The following is a 16,864-nucleotide window of genomic DNA, read 5'->3' on the forward strand; positions in this document are numbered from 1 at the left end:
GCCGGGCTGCTCGAGTACGGCGGACACGCAGGACATAAATGCCTCGAGTCTCTCCGCGAGGAGCAACGACCAGATGTCACGCTTGCGGCGCTGGCCCACCGCCAACCAGAACTGCGCTGTCTGCTACACCGCGTATCCCCCGCCGTAGCAACGCCACTATCCGCCAACGGCTCTTTTTTCCACTGACGGAATTTCTGCAAATAGCATGTTCCACGCTCATGTTCTCTGCACTCGGCACTCTGCAGGGTCAGGGGTAATAAACCCTCCGATCCGTATTGTTTATCGACGCCTTGAAAACCAAGCAACTACCAAGTACCAAGAAAAACTGCGGACGCGTAATAGCTCCCGCGGACAATGAAGGGTGGCGGGCCATAGGAAGATGATGAGGACAGGAGGGTCATAACCTAGAAGCTCTCGAGCAAAATGATCCGATCCATGGTGGTTCAAGGACCAGGCTCTTCCGCTTTTATCTGCTTTGCTGAGTGTTTGCGGATCGTCGGACTATAACTTGATAATAGTGTGACAGAGAGGAGGGGTTCCTTTTATTTATTATCATACTCGAGCGGTTGTACAGTACGTCTGTAGGAGGACAACCTTTAACTGAATTTGAAGGACACGGAAACTACTACTGCTACGAACTAATTCAAAATACTATGCATCCCTGCGGGCTATGGCGTAGGTGTGCGTCAGTACCCTGGCAATGGCAGAGCAGCCACGGTTTATATTGCACGTACGTAGTACAAAGTAATCCGTACCTAGGTATCTATTTACAATCATCAGAGTTTAGGAACTATATGAATGCCTAATTTGCTCACAACTTGAGTGTCTTAAGAGATTTGAGTTATCTATCCTTACAAATTTCCAACTGGATTTGGTGCATCTGGGCAGTATGATTTCTTGTCCACTTTAGATCTGACATTGATATTTGTTAGTTATATTTCCTAGGTTAGCAATAGCTTAGGAATAAATCAAATTGTCGCTCCAGCCCACATGCGATTCGGCTCTCCTATATATAGCGGTATGGACTTTTGTGCCCATTTATACTGATAGTAGAATAGGTATCACATCTACCAGGCCCTAGATATTACTGTGGCCATCAATTCCGCTTATAGTCAAGCAGCATTCTGCTCTGTAGCTATCGATCGTCTCTACTTGGCGCGTAGAAAAGAAAGGCTCGTGAATCTGGGCAAGGAGGGAGACGAGTGATCCGAGAGCCAACATTTTCATTGTACGCTGGATTTCGATGACCGATATAACCATCATATTCTAAGTTTCACACCTGTCCCAAAGCAACTCCAACCCATCATTCCGCAGTAACCAAAGCGCCATCCAAAGCAACCCAGCCACTCCGTTCCCAAGGTGAAAACATAACCGCCTTTTGCGCATCTCCAACTTTTCCCGTCCCCGCAAACGCCCTTGATAGGTCCTCAGCAGCCAATTCACCATGGGGTGGTACCGCTTTAATAGCAGTATTCAGCGCCATATCTGCAGCATATCCGTTGTCATCCCAACTCAACTCGGCCAAACGGCCCCAGCCGTGCGTTTGCTGAGGATGGAGAAACACGTCGGTTTGGATCTCAGAAAGCATTGCTTGTTCCGGATCGTCCTCGGAAAATGCTGCGATGGCGCGGAGAACTTCACTAACATGCTCCTGTTCGCGCTCCGTGATTGTATGTGTTGCGCGCAGCTCTTGGAGAGTGGAAGTAACGGCTTCAAGGCTTTCGGTGTCTTGATCGAGAAGAGCAATTATGCCTAGTAACAATACGGATTGCACATGGTCTGGATGGCTCTCAATGCAATCGAACAGAAGTTCTCGGCTTTTACCTCGAGACTCTTCGGTTCCTTTTGCCCATAGGACCTGGGCTAAGAGACACACGGCGTCAGGGTTCCCAGCGGATTCCTCCAGTGCGGGCTGGAAGTATTCTAATGCCGTCTCCGGTTCGTCATTGTAGTATTGTGCAAGGCCGACAGTGAGATGGGCTGACAATCTACACTTTTGACGAGCTTCTGCCGAGAGTTCATTTCCGGCATCTTCGGCGCTGAGTTGTAAAGCTGTCTCGCCGCTGTCAATAGCTGCAGTGTACGCTCCTGTGGAGAGCTGTAGCCGAGCAAGATCTGCTTTGGCCAACGCAAATCGAGACAACGAGGAAGGTGACTCGGTGACTTCATAGTCCGCTTCGACTGTACTGCAGATTCTGGACAGCCGTGAGACAGCTGGATTGACATCATCTACTCGCTCTAGGAAGAGAGTGGACAGATGCCGATACACCAGATCACTGGGCACCGTCGACTGAAGCTGATTTAGAGCAAATAACGGCTGTACGAGATCTGTAACATTCAAGGCACTGGAGTTTGCGAGGATCTGGTCGAAAGTTGACTGGGCATATTGTTGCTGTGCTATTAGGGACGAAGATTCTGCGATCTCCACTGCATGCGTGAAAAGAAGATGTGCTTCATTGATATCACCTGTCATCAATAGTGCGAGGAGTCCTTGGCCAATCCAGGCGTGTGCGAAATCAGGGTCGCTCGATTGAGCTCGTGTGAACGCCTCGTTTGCAAGAAGAAGGTCATTCTGTAGAAGGTACAGTGTCCCTAAGTTCGTCCATGTTTGTGCGCTTCTCTCGTTCAAAAATAGACTTCGAACGAATGAGTGCTGCGCAACCTTTGGATTCAGGTCGCTGGTGACGACACCAAGTGCATTCCAGAACTCCGAGTTTCCAGCTTCCAATTCGATGGCCCGCTTGAAACATCGTACTGCTGCTTTCAGGTATCTCGTCGATTTCTTCTTTAGTCTCCCACCTAGGCAAACATGGGCACGATGTTCAGCCCAGCCTAAATTGTAATATGCAACAGCTTGGGCGTGAACGTCGTCTGCGGAGGAATATATTGCTCGTTTATGAGCTAGGATTGCCCCGTGAAGACAGCGCGTGAGGTTTACCCCATCTTCCTCATCTTTTGCGAAGAGGCCATCAGCAAACACAACATCGATACCAACACCATCGACATCGGCAAATACCGTAAAGGCATCTTTATGATCCTTCACTTGAAGCAAGCGCTTGATCTTCGCTGCTGGAAAGTCTGAGAGATAACATTGTACCCACGAGAAGACTGAACAGGCATCCCCAACCGCTTTCCAAAGATTGAACACATCGGCTCTGCTATCGGCAAGTTTGATAGCTGCATCAATGGTTTCGGTTGCGCGTTTAGCAGCATGTCCAAAAAGACCTTTATCAACACCATCCCAAGCACTGTCAACGAGCGCCTGTATCAGAGCTATAGATACTCCGAATTCGGCTGGTCGCCCCTCGAGAACGCTTTGATATTCTTCGATTGCCTCATCATAGTCACCCAGCTCTCGCTTAACGTTGGCAAGCATATACTTCGCAAACCAAGTCTCGCCAGATTTTTGCTGCTCTATTTCATGTTCGAATTTCTCTGCATGTTGAAACGCTCTTGTGGCCGCAATATAGCGTCCAGAATTGTGATAACTCTCACCGAGGCCTACCCAGGAGTGGTAATCCGTAGGCGCGATTCTAAGTGCGTGTTGGAAAGAGACGATACTCTTGGCGTAATCCTGCCTATTTAGTTCAGACACCCCGAGAGCTGCAAAAGGCCAGCTGATGCCTTTCTTCTTCGAACCTGGTGCTGGTCTGACTTTCCCAGAGTTAACCACTCTCTGTGCAACAGCCTCGACGAGTTCCCATTCGGCCTGCTCTGAAAATATCCTTGCCAGCCGTTCCGCAGCCTCCACTTCAGCAGCTGAAAGTTCGAAAGCTTTTTGGAAGCACTTTCGCGACCTTTTCTTATCCTTGGCGTAGTCTGCGTAGTATATCCCAAGGCTTGTGTAGGCTGGCGCAAAATTGAGATTGCTCTTTAAAGCGGCCAAGAAGTAAGCATATGCACCGTTTCTGTCTTTCCGCGCGGACTTCGATGTATCAATATTCCAGATGCATGTGCCAATACGATATTGACACTGAGCATACAGATCTCGCATTCTCGAATCTTTGATATCTATCAACGGGAGACATTCCTCTAGTTCCATTTTACCTAGAGCGTAATCCCCGTTGAGAGCCTTCACCCAACCAGCTTCAGCCTTGATGCGAGTATTTTTCGGGTCTCTTTCCAGTGCACGCCCAAGAAAGTCAATTGCTGCTGGATAGTCTTCTTCCTCTTCGTAGATCAAACCAATCCCAATCAAAGCTGGAGTTGATGCTGGATTTCGGGCAAGTAGCTCGTCGAATAATGCTTTGGCTTCTGGATGATTCTTGGGCGATTGGTAGAAAACTAGTGCCGTGCCAAATAGCGCAGTTATCGATTCAGATGAATGCTCGAATTTTAATCCGGTTTTGTTGCGCTCCTCTGCAATCAGTCGTCTCCCATTACGCATGAGTTCAACCGCGCCCTCATACTCCTCTAGAAATTGATAATACTCGCCCATCAATCGGTGGGCTATGATCGACCTTCCAGACTCCGACATTCCATCCAACATCAAGGCCAAGCGATCTTCTGCAGTGAATGTTTCGGCTAGATAAACCCCACCCCCTTCATCGTCGTCATCTTCACTTTCATCCGATGTCGTACCAGTCTCAACCGGCTGAGAAGGAGGCTGAGAGGGTGGAAATGGAGATATTTCGCAGGTCATAAATCCACGCAAAATCTGGCCAAGACCGCTGGTTGGGAAAAACGCGTAATACTCACGCAGAATATTTGGATCCAGATCACCAATATTCTCTGGATCTTTCCACTCGATTGCGATGTCCCAAGCTAACTTGTAGGGATGTTTTATGATGACCATGTCGGTGGCTAGTTTCATGACCCTGGCGCACTTTTGGGACTTCTCTTCTCCCGGTGGGAGAGCTGTCATAACATCGAGGCATCTTTGGACAAGCTTTTCTTCGTATTGACGACGAATTTCATCATCATTGCTCCAGTCTATAACTTTGGTGTAAAGGTCTTCCAGATCACTGTGCTTGAAAACCTCCCGCTTGACCTCGAGAGTAACTTGGCCAACTTTAGCTCCAAGCCTAGTCCTTCGCTCGCCAATTTCCTTATTTATGCGCTCCTTCTCGTCGAATTCAGTGATCTGGGTGATTATTTGATATGTGTGGGCGGGGTGGGGCACTCTGCCTTCGAGATAGTCATATATTGGGGAACCGGGCAATATTATCTCTTGAGACTTCTTGTAATGCAAGCGTGTGCCTTGAGTCTTCGCGAAACTAAGAAACTTGTCCACGAGAACTTGACACTTGTATTTGTCGTCCAGCGCCTGGTATATCGCCGCCAATTTTAAGACTGCCACCTGATACCGGCCCACTGCCTCGCCGCCCTGCTTTTCGTACACCTGTATAAGACCTTGCCATGCTTGGGGATCCGATTCTTTTATCTTTGTTGCCGAATCGTAAGCTTTTTCTGCGTCGGTGTAATTGTTTTGTTTGCTCAATGCGAAGCCTAGGAAAATATTTCTGGCAAAGGTTAGCTGGGCACAGGTATACGACTGCTAACCAGAAGCAGAGATAGAAAAAAACATGTAGTGTAGCTGGAGGCACTTACGCCTGATAGCTCTTGGGGTCTGATGCTAGCAGTGTCTGAGCTTGTTGAACAGCATCCTCATATTTTTGGGCCTTGATGGCGGCGCCGATGGCTTTCAGCGCAGCCTTTGCTCCGGACATAGCTGAGCAGTTGCGCTGGCATATGGCATTGCTGGGCACAAGACTGCAGAAATCCAAAGTCAGACGACGCTGTGTTGTGTTTGTTGGTTGTCGGTAGTACTCCGTAAGGCCTAGAGGGGTTGTTATGGAGTTTGGAGGGGGACGGTTAATAATGCAAGGGTGACCCAAGCCCTGTGGACTGCGCCATGTGCCAACTCCCCTAGTTCCTGACCTCATCTCCTACGGAGTACAAGTGCTGTACAAGTACTGTACAAGTACCCGTCATCCGGGAATACCGTCAAATGACCGCCACTCCCCAGTACTCGCCATCACTCTACACAATACATGTATCTAGCCTTCTGTATCTTGCCTTGCAGCCTCCTACAATAGCCCGCTGATTCCGCATGCCTTCACGTCTCTTTTCCCCATAACTGGCTGCGATCCCCAGCACTATCATGTCGCCCCTGAGACTTACCATAGAAGATGGCTTCTTTCGCGACTCCCATGGACGAGAGGTTACCCTTCGAGGCATTAACGTAGCAGGAGATGCCAAGTACCCCAGCCATCCGCATCAGCCTTCCCATATCGCAGACGGCTTTTTTGAGGGCGACGACGTCAAGTTCCACTCGCGGCCGTTCCCCCGGGAAGATGCACATATCCACTTCTCTCGATTAAAGAGCTGGGGATATAATACCATAAGATACGTCTTTACATGGGAGGCGATTGAGTCGGCTGGACCGGGAATTTATGATGAGGAATGGATCCAGCATACGATCGAAATATTGCGATCGGCGCGAGAGTATGGGTTCTATATCTTTATGGATCCTCATCAGGATGTGGTAAGCTCCACCGCAAGATATGCCAAATATTGGCTCTGACAATCTGGTACACAGTGGTCTAGATTTTCCGGAGGTTCTGGGGCGCCGATGTGGACTTTATATGCCTGTGGGCTCAATCCCCAGAGCTTCGCGGCAACAGAATCCGCCCTGGTCCACAATACATATCCAGACCCCGAGAAATTCCCTAAGATGATCTGGTCAACGAACTATCAGCGACTGGTGTGCGAAACCATATTCACATTTTTCTGGGCGGGGCGAGATTTTGCGCCTAAGTGCATTATTGATGGACAAAATATCCAAGATTATCTGCAGAATCACTTTGTGAACGCTTGCGCCCACCTTGCCAAACGCATACATGAGGCTGGAGATTTAGAGGACGACGTTGTCGTTGGCTGGGAAAGCATGAATGAGCCTAATCGAGGTTTAGTGGGCTGGCCAGATCTCTTATCATTTCCCAGCGAGCAGAAATTGCACAAGGGTACGTCTCCAACGCCATGGCAGTCTCTATTGACTGGCAGTGGAAGAGCGTGCGAAATAGAAACCTGGGATTTTGGAGGCATGGGCCCGTATAAATCGGGACGAGCGCTGGTAGACCCTCAAGGAGAAAGTACTTGGCTGCCCGTAGATTACGATGAGTCGAGATATGGCTACAAACGAGATCCCGGGTGGAAGCTAGGAGAGTGTATCTGGGCTCAACATGGCGTTTGGGACCCCAGCACCGATACACTACTGAAGAAAGATTATTTCCGGATTAATCCACGAACAAACGAAGTTGTTGATTACGAGGTATTCACCAACACATATTTTATGGAATACTATAGGAAACACAAAAACGCAATACGCAAACACCACAAAGAATCCATCCTCTTCTGTCAACCACCTGTCCTAGAGATCCCTCCATCAATTAAGGGGACGGAAGACGATGACCCAAAAATGGTGTACGCCCCTCACTATTATGATGGCATAACGCTTATGACCAAGAAATGGAACCGGTACTGGAATGTCGATGTATTTGGCATTTTGCGAGGAAGGTACTTGAGCCCTGCTTTTGCGGTCAAGCTTGGGGAGACCGCGATTCGAAACTGCTTCCGTGACCAGTTAGCCGCTATAAGAAAGGAAGGATTGGACTACATGGGTAATCATCCTTGTGTTCTCACAGAATTTGGTATACCCTACGACATGGATGACAAGTACGCCTACAAGACTGGGGACTATTCAAGCCAGCTAGGAGCCATGGATGCCAACCATTTTGCTGTTGAAGGCAGCTCCATGGCAGGCTATACTTTGTGGTTATATATGTGCGAAGTAGGTAGAGACACCCCTTTCGATGAGAGGTAAACTAACCATGTGCAGAACAACCATCCTAATGGCGATTTGTGGAATGGAGAAGACCTTTCGATCTTCTCCCTGGACGACCTGCCTCTCCCTCTTGCTCCTATTCCACTAGCATCCATCAATGCATCCACGACGACATTGGATCAAAAATTTAGGCCAGCTAGCAGAAAAGATCTCTCGGATGGGCAGACTATTAACCCTGGGAATCTAAAAGCCAAATTGAAGACGCCTTCAATCTCATCGCAAGCAACAGACAAGCCGGAGCTTACTAACACTCCTGGTTTCCGAGCTGCTGAAGCGTATATCCGGCCTTCTCCAATCGCGACCTTCGGCAAGATTATCAATTATGGTTTTGATCTTCGGAACTGCGAATTCACATTGCAGCTAGATGCTCACAAAGCTGTGACGGACGAAACACCAACCGAAATATTTTTACCCGAATTCCATTTCCCTAAAGACCAATGCGATGTTGAGGTCTCATCGGGCAAGTGGGCCATAAGCACGGACGATGGTGATGCTGGCTTGATTCAACGACTCAGGTGGTGGCACGTAGAGGGCGAGCATTCCATTAAAATCAAAGGTGTACAACGACGATCGACAATGGGGCTAGGAAATGAGGACGAGGATGGATATTTGGATCAATGCCAGCAGACCAGATGCACTGTCATGTAGATGATGACCAGCTGACGATACGATGATTTTGCATTCATTCAGGCGTACGGGAATCCATAGTTTCTTGACGGCCATTGTATATGAATCGGAGGCTGATTCCCGGGTACTCTAGTATACCTCACTATAGTTACATGCATCACTATAAGACATAATTGTCCGTAGCTCTATATAATGTCTCCCAAGGTGCCCGACGTCTTTGTGCCATATATAGTTTATTAATTGTTCAGCCGAAAGGTTGTGGTAGCACTAACTCCACTTAGCGGTACAGCCTTGCCCAAGATCTGACAGGAACTATAATAGCTGCATTCTTGATTAATCACACTGCAGCCTCATTTTCCTTTCCTGCACCTGTGGCCCAAAAAGAACCAAGTTTCACTTGCCTCGGAACTCATTTGGTGGCGCGTCTCACTGCCTCGCGTATGCCTAGCCTTGCCTTGCTCGGAAAAACGAGGTCCGCGATTTCAGCCTTCCGTCCTGTCCTGACAGCTTGACTTTGTACGCTCGAATCTATAATTAACAACTTAGTAAAACTATCACAACAATCGTTTCCAAAGCACGGCTTGAGACTGCACAAATATCTCCCTTCGCATACTCTACGAACTTTCTGGAAAGTACTTTTTAGATCGCCGCCTCCTTTGATTGTTCCTTGCCCAGTGGGGTTCCTGGAGCACGAAGTATTAGAATCCACGCGCATGACTGCGCTCAGGTCACAAGCTGGATGACTCTTCATTCGAGCAAAGCTCAGGTTGAAATTTTTGAGACTCTCAGAGACATATCTATTTGTATCTAACAGAGCTTAAATCCAACACTATGCACGGCTCTATGAACGGCGATTCGGCGGTGGGGGCGAACTCGGTGACTGCTCTTCTTGCTGAGCGAGCGAACGGCAGTAGCACAAACATGCTCTCTCAAATCCACGAAGCCCTCGAAGTCGTCCATGGCCCCTATTCTTCCAACGAGTCCCGTCGGCAAGCGTCCTCATTTCTTGAGGAACTGAAGGTCAACGACGAAGCTCCCTACCACGGCTTTACTTTAGCCTCCGACTCTGGCCAACAAGCCGTTGTTCGCCACTACGCCCTCTCCCTTCTCGAATATGCGATCAGACACAAGTGGGCGGAATATTCGGACGAGCAAGCAGCTGCGTTGAGGCAATGGGTACTGGACCTCTCGCGGAATATCTCCGCTGAAGATCCGTTATATCTGCGAAACAAGACCGCACAATTATGGGTTGAGATTGCAAAGAGGAGCTGGGCTGCGGCATGGCTTGACATGGATGAGCTGCTCGTACAGCTCTGGAATCTTCCCGGGTCCGTGGTACATAAAGAATTTGTGCTGTTTGTCCTCGAAACTCTCTCTGATGAGGTCTTTAACGGGGACGATACCGTGGCTATTCTGCGGGAGGGAGCCTTGAGCAAGGCTTGCGTAGAGATCTTCACACCTGCGATCGTACTAGCTGAGCAGTTTCCAAATCGCCAAGTTGGAACGTCTGTTAGATACGGCGAGGAGGGTTGGTTAGTCCGTCTAGGCGAATTGCTCAATCAGTGTCTAGAGACCGATCTCCACAATAATTCGCAATATCAGAGCTGCGCGGTGAAGGCTTTGGCAGTTTATAAATCTGTCATGCCTTGGGCTGTGCCAAGGGCCATTGCGAGTGCCTCATGCGTTCAGCATATGTGCAAGAGCCTTGCTGCATCAAGCGTCGCCGTGCAACTGGTATGATATATCTTTGAGCTGTAAGTGGAACAATATCAGACTAATAATCATAGGCATCTGTCGAAGCACTTCATGCCTTGTATTGCCGGAGCCAGTTTCGAGATGAGGAATTCGTGTCTCTCGTTTGTCCTATGTATACTAGCCAAATGGTGGACTTGCTCCGGAAGCTATACGAATGGTCTGTTGTGGATCCTCACAACATCGACGATGAGAAATACCTCTTTGCCAAGAAGTTCTCAGAGGTTCGTCTCCATCCTTTTGGCTCTTTATTAAATTTTCTCACCAGTTTTAGATGATGTCAAACCTTGGAACTTTCATTGAGCAAAAGATATCGGCCATCCCAGAAGACTGTGATCTTCCAAACCTATTGAACCTTTTCCTTGGTATTAGTCAAAGTCCAAGTTTTGTCGTCTCGATACCCATTCTCGTTACATGGACACGGTTGCTACGTTCCAATACCATCGCGGATTCTCCTACTATCACCACATTAATTGCTCCCCTGCTCGAACTTTGCCGTTCAAGACTAATACGCTATGAGAGCATCCCTGAAGATTCAGATGACCCCTGCATGGTCTTTTTGCTGGAGGATATTGACACAATACCTGAGCGACATGCTTTTCTTGGAAATTACAGGCGGTATTGCATCCAGATAATCGAGCTTATTGTTCGTCAAAAGCAATCTGAGGCTATCTACCATATATTAGGCCAAATTGACCAGTCGATACAACACCTTTACGATGGCCAACCTCCATTTTCTGGTTCGTTGAATGTATTGATGACATGATGTAAATGCTAATTTTTATCCAGCTGATAAATACTCTAAAAGCTCCATGGCTCTATTGCGGCTAGATGCTCATTTCGCTGTTGTTGAAGCGGCACTGAAAGGATATATGAAATGGCGTGCGGTACACGGGTCAAAGCTGCAGGAAGATGTATGCTAACACGAGCGCAAAGTTTTTTAGAGTCTATGTTAACAATTTTCAGGACCAAGAGCGTGTAAATATCGAGACCAATCTCGAGGCATGGTGCGACCGATTGTTGGAGCTAAACTTTGAGGTACGTTTCGTTGATTCTTTCGCTTTCAGGACTGACCGAAATGTTAGGACCCCCTTATCCGGAAGAGAATAATGCAGCTTGCCGTTGCCTTTTCAACCACTGCTTTAGACAAGAAAGTTGGCTTTATGCTGAAAGTCCTTGAGCATATTCTCATGAGCCAGCTGGCCGAGAGGCCGGAACACCCTGTTTACACAGAAGCTGTAAAAGAACTTCAAGCTGACAGCATGCATGAGCTGCAACGATTAGCGATCAAGATGCCGGATCAATTATTAGTAAGCCCTATTGAAAGGTTAGGCTGTGGTATGATACTTACATATCTTCAGGATGTATACGAACAACTTGAGGCTAAGATTAATGAAATTATCGCATCTGGGACACTTGACAACAAAAGACAAGTCTCCTATCAAACATTTCTGTTCACAATCATGTAAGTGTCTTAGTGGGTCATTAGGCTTCGCACAGTGCTGACCTATTGCAGTCACCGTGCCACAACTATCGATCCGGGTCTCCGGCTGCAGAAACTCCAGAGCTTCATTAACCCAGTCCAGCAACTCTGGCAAAATCCCGCAATTGACCACTCACTCTCTAGTTTTGACGGCTTTTGCGATATGTTAGGATTAACTGACGTTCGACACTATCTTGTCAGTCGGCGAGTTCTTGAAATCCAAGACTGGGCACATTATCAACTCGATGCTGAGGGGCAGGCTTTGCAAAGCCAGCTGGAAGAGCGATTAAAGGTATGCCTGTAACGGTCTCGTCCATAGAGCCAAGCTAATATTTATATTATTATAGACACTTCCTTTACGAACCACAAAAAGCTTTCTTGCCTGTTCAACAGACAAGATCGAGAGAGATACACCCGCCTACAAGGTTTCGTGTGCATTATGGCGCGATGCCCTCCCCGTTATACTTCCAAACTTGCTGAAGTTTCTAAGGTTTGTTGATCCACTCTTGAGCCACTTATATTATTCTAACTCTGTAGTAATGCGCATGCTTTCCATAATCCAGACAACTGGTCCGGACTTCCCCCTGAGATGAGGTCCCTGGTAAGCCGCATCCTCACGGACCGATTCTGGCAAGCGGGAATATCTGAAGGCACGAAAGAAGAGTTCTATGCCCGTGTCAGTGGAACCAAATCTACGATGGAGGGTTTCGCGTCGTCAATCCGTGGGTCTGTCCGTACTATTCGGGAGGCATGCTATTCGATTCTGTGGTGTATGAGTCGATTAGATGTCGACTTTTATGGGTTCAGTGAACTCCCTGGACCACTTGCACATGCTCTGTTTTCGGATGCTCACTGCCTTTCCACCCATCAAATTATCGCATTGCTCAATGTGGTGCGACTGATGGTCGATGATTGTCCAGTTGAAGTTCGGAGCCATTTTGTCCCCCCGATTTTAGCGACTTGTTTTGCTCAGATGGATACCAAGATTAGTTCGCAATGGGAACGACTAGCCCAGAAGCAGGTATCTCAGACCGGTGCTGATAATTTAACGGAAGAAATGAAAGAGGAGAGCATCTTGCGCCAGTTAACATATACTGCTGTTATGATGATTGGTGGCTTCCTGGATCCAGCACGAACAAGTGAGTCAACTCGAGCCCACATTCCCAGATTTACTACTAACGGGCTACAGATCGGCAGGCTGGCTCACCTGATGGCAAAGAAGCCTCGACTTACGGTGCGGAAGGCAACCCAGCCTCTGCTTACCCGTCGATACGGAAGTTCTGCCTAACATCCTCCACCATTCTTGAACCGCTCCTCTTATTTCTTTCCCACGCAATACGTATGCGTGATAGCCGAAGTTGCAATGTCGTGCTTCGAGTTTTCCGGTCCATCGTTCCGGACTTTGCTGCAAGTCCACAGGACTCAGCCCTGTCCTCTTCCATCCGTGAATTCATCAGCACCGACGTTTTGAAGGCGTGCATCTCTTCTCTGAATGAGCCTTATTTCGTTGATCAGCAAAAGGAACTCGCCCAATTGATCGCTTCGATCCTCACTTCATACTCACCGAGCACGGAAACCCCACGGGAAATCCTAATCAGTCTCCCGGGTATCCAGAAGTCATCAGTGGATAAGTGCATCGATTACCTTACGCGACCCAGCATGCAGCAACGCCAGCAACGGGCACTCGTGCTTGATCTCCTTCGAGATCTGAAAGGCGTCAGTATCAGCGAGCAAGGCCGCATCACCAAATCCGCCTCTACCGTAAGGAAAGAACGGAGCAAGATGCAGCAAGAGTTCATGAAAGAGCAACCTAAGGCCGGGGATCGCAGACCAAGCCCGAGTCTTGATGGCGTGGCCGGGATGTTCGCGGAGCAATGAGCATTAATCGCAAGGCGAAATCTTTTTTTCTTCTCTTTTTCATAGGCGGACTTGATAGAAATTATGCGGCAACGATCATTTACCTAACGCGTCTGTATCTCTAGAGTATTTGAAGGGTTTTCTTGGCGTCTATGATGCAACCCTTATGATTTATGAGAAGAGGTTTTATTACATTGCTATGTTCCCACGGTTATCGTTCTAGTGAAGGGGCCTTGGGCTTTGGAGTTCGAAGCCTGCATCACCAAGTACATGACGGTTGCAAGATGTATCTAGATTTCCTAGATACCTACCTAGGTAAATAGCAATATAAAACAACAACCTTGCCTTACTGTGTTCAGATTATCTATCTTACATGGCTTTATTCCTATTCTACTGTTTGTACATATTAATAGCCGAGAGAAATTTGGCGAAGGAGGTGTGTTATATAATAAATTAAGCAAATAGCTGTCACATACGACCATAGACTGAGGAGAAATGGGCATCCCGTCCGCTCTGCCATACACAAGCCTCAGATCGGCAGATTAGTAGTTGGGTGGGTGACCACCAGCGAATACCTGCTGTTGTATGTTTTTTTTTTGGGCTTTTGGGCATTTTTGCGTCGAGGCTCACTCGCTAAAGCCGCGGTATTAGAAAGGTTAATGGTAATGGGCTCAATCGTGCCAATAGGCATAGCGTGGAATCTGGGCTCGTTGCCGCTTGAAGGGGTGACGGTTGGTGCTCGCTGTGCCTTCCAGTGCATGTGCAGGTGAAGCCTGTTCGCCGGATGCACGAGCTGGTTGGCCGCCCATGTGGAATGGGAGCGCCATACGGCGTACGAGTAAGTTGTTGCGAGCCATGGGGCCCAAATATACAACAGTAAGATCGAAAATCATGTTCGCGTCGTGGTTCATTACGCCTGATTTGCAAAGAGTCTCTTTTTATAGCGTAATAAAGCTACTCCACTACAGCTCCACCACCAAGCCGTTACTCTTTCTAATATATATAAAGGGGTCGTATCCGAGCTCTAAGACATTACTGCTATTATGCGGGAAGCCGTGCTCAGCCTTATAGCTGCTGTGGCGGCGTGCAAATTCATGCAAGATCGCCACGCGGATGAGGACCTGGCGTTGAAGCGACGAAACGATATTTGGGCTAGAGCAAAACGACCCTTTACTCGAGTACATAATATTGTATTTACAGCCCCGCTAGTTGTATTTCAATTAAGCATTTTATATGTATCAAGCAGCTACGTGTCTAGTTCTGCAGAGTTGCCACTCAGTTGTCCCCAACCCCAACCCCAACCCCATTTCCATCTCCATGTAAGGTACGGAGGTAATGCTCTCTGCCCGTACGGCCGGGCTGGTCTATTGGGTGGCTTGCACCTCCGAGCAACAGGTGACCTGAAGCTCTGGGGGTCAGCCGTCTAATTGGCGGTGGCCCGGTACTCACAAGCAGGGCCGACCACACGTTGGGGGCGGTATTCGCAGCAGTGTGTGCCTGTCATATAAGCGAACGGCGCAGCAGCCTTTCTATATAGGCAGATGACCTTCCTACTCCTGCTACCTAAGGATCTCTTTGCTTAACCATCCAGCGAACGTCATCATTTACAATGGCCCGAACAAAACAAACTGCCCGCAAGTCAACAAGTGGCCCTGCCCCCCGGGTGCAGCTCAGTGGCAGTTTCCGGCCAGGGGGTTATCGCTTTAATTACGGAAACCTTCCATTACAACAACATGTTGTCTCGAAAGAACCTATAATTCCTGATACAGCAATGGCTTCAAATGCAGCAATGACTTCCGATGCTCAAATGAAGGTGTTTTCCACTCCGGAAATTCTTGTTATCATTCTGTCTCAGCTTCCTCACACCTCCTTGCTCAAGGCCAAACTGGTTAATAAAACATGGGCAAGCCTTTCCGAAAACGTGGAAATCCAAGCTTCTTTATTCGAGCGTCCTAGGCCTAAAGAATCGGCTCTGTATGCCGAAACATATTCAGATCTATTGATGAATAAGTTCTTAACTCCGTGGCCAACCAACGAAGAAGAATATGCAAACAAGTACCCCAGTTGGCAATGGCGACAACTTCTTATTTGCCAACCACCGGTCGAAGTTCTAGAGGTTGTTCAACAGATCAGCCAACGTGTAGGCGGTACTTTAGAATTTCGAACTATTATTCCTCGTCCTAACGGTTTGCGGATGGGGTTTCTTTATGATGCCATTAGACATTGGCATCAAGTGGAAAAAAGCCCTGTTGAGCTACTGTGGAATAGGAAAACCGGGGACCTTACCGATAGGAAGCATATTTATCCAGATGGTCCTAGTTACAAGGCGTTTGATGACAAGCCTTGCGTAACTATCTGGGGAAAGAAGAGTGTAGGATGTGGACAATCTGGCGGGCTTACGTACGAGCTCTACCGATCTACGCGTAATAGTACGCAAACACAAAAGCCAAGAGTCCGGGTTATAAAAAGCGATGATGAGAAGGTGAAGTTTTCTATGTCGGAACCTAAACTCGTAAGCATTGATTTGGGGTTACTCCGTTGCTTTATGGAAAAAGATGAAGAGGATGAAGAAGAAGATGAAGACAGTTAGACAAAACCGACCTAATTCCTCATGTTTAAACAAACGAATTATTAAAGCTTAAAAAAAATGGTATTTATTTATTTCTGGATACGGTAATTTAGGATTGATTGAAATAAATATTTCTCTCGAATATATCGATCTAGCAGTGGGTTATGGGGCGTGAGATGGAAACTCCATCGAGGAATCAGTACCTAACGTCTATCCCTGGAGTCTCAAATTTTTTCTTGGCAAGTCTGCGAAGTTGTTATTAATATATCGCTGTTCTTTAACCATTTCTCTTCAAGGTGACCGGTCGGGAATGAGAAAAAGACTGCAGTTAATCATGCTGTCAATCGTTTCAATACGCCACTGATCGCCGCTTCGGCTGTTCCCTCCTGTAAATCGCGGCCATTCCTAGCCAAGAGAGTTCTAGAATTGAGAGCCAAGAACTCACCAATTTTCAGTACACCCTGTAGTCTTTCGACAAACTTCCAGCCCGAACTTTTGCCCACGTCAGATCTGAAGTATTGAGATATTCGTATCCGAAATGGCTATTTGGTGACGCCTTTTTAAATGTCAAAGTCTTCACTAGTATCCCTAGACATAAAGTTTCTCCCCACTCACTCAAGTGCAGGTCAAGAATGGGGAGTCCCAGGCATGAAGTGTAAATGGTAATCTTTAACAGCTCTTGAGGCTTAGCTAGTATTTTTCTCGAACACTTCCATATGTCTCACCCGTC

General features: G+C 47.7%; 4 protein-coding genes across 4 annotated transcripts; 3 read left to right on the plus strand and 1 right to left on the minus strand.

The window, feature by feature from the left end:
- Positions 1–1,303: 1,303 nt before the first annotated feature.
- Positions 1,304–5,669, minus strand: BP5553_09197 (TPR-like protein; the record flags this gene model as incomplete). The annotated part of the gene is made up of 2 exons (XM_032017820.1): positions 1,304–5,462; positions 5,551–5,669. The coding sequence occupies 2 exons, from the start codon at positions 5,667–5,669 to the stop codon at positions 1,304–1,306; spliced, it is 4,278 nt and encodes a 1,425-aa protein (XP_031865727.1).
- Positions 5,670–6,103: 434 nt separating this feature from the next.
- On the plus strand, positions 6,104–8,494 carry BP5553_09198 ((Trans)glycosidase; the record flags this gene model as incomplete). Its single annotated transcript, XM_032017821.1, has 3 exons — positions 6,104–6,487; positions 6,542–7,792; positions 7,841–8,494. 3 exons carry the CDS (start codon positions 6,104–6,106, stop codon positions 8,492–8,494), a joined length of 2,289 nt encoding a protein of 762 aa, XP_031865728.1.
- Positions 8,495–9,304: 810 nt separating this feature from the next.
- BP5553_09199 (ARM repeat-containing protein) lies at positions 9,305–13,586 on the plus strand (the record flags this gene model as incomplete). Its single annotated transcript, XM_032017822.1, has 11 exons — positions 9,305–10,207; positions 10,261–10,449; positions 10,500–10,965; positions 11,015–11,139; positions 11,192–11,263; positions 11,311–11,535; positions 11,587–11,690; positions 11,742–12,000; positions 12,056–12,198; positions 12,246–12,847; positions 12,898–13,586. 11 exons carry the CDS (start codon positions 9,305–9,307, stop codon positions 13,584–13,586), a joined length of 3,777 nt encoding a protein of 1,258 aa, XP_031865729.1.
- Positions 13,587–15,174: 1,588 nt separating this feature from the next.
- On the plus strand, positions 15,175–16,155 carry BP5553_09200 (Uncharacterized protein; the record flags this gene model as incomplete). Its single annotated transcript, XM_032017823.1, has 1 exon — positions 15,175–16,155. The coding sequence occupies one exon, from the start codon at positions 15,175–15,177 to the stop codon at positions 16,153–16,155; it is 981 nt and encodes a 326-aa protein (XP_031865730.1).
- Positions 16,156–16,864: the final 709 nt, after the last annotated feature.

This window comes from Venustampulla echinocandica (assembly GCF_003357145.1).
Source record: "Venustampulla echinocandica strain BP 5553 chromosome Unknown scaffold_10, whole genome shotgun sequence".
Taxonomy (NCBI): domain Eukaryota; kingdom Fungi; phylum Ascomycota; class Leotiomycetes; order Helotiales; family Pleuroascaceae; genus Venustampulla; species Venustampulla echinocandica.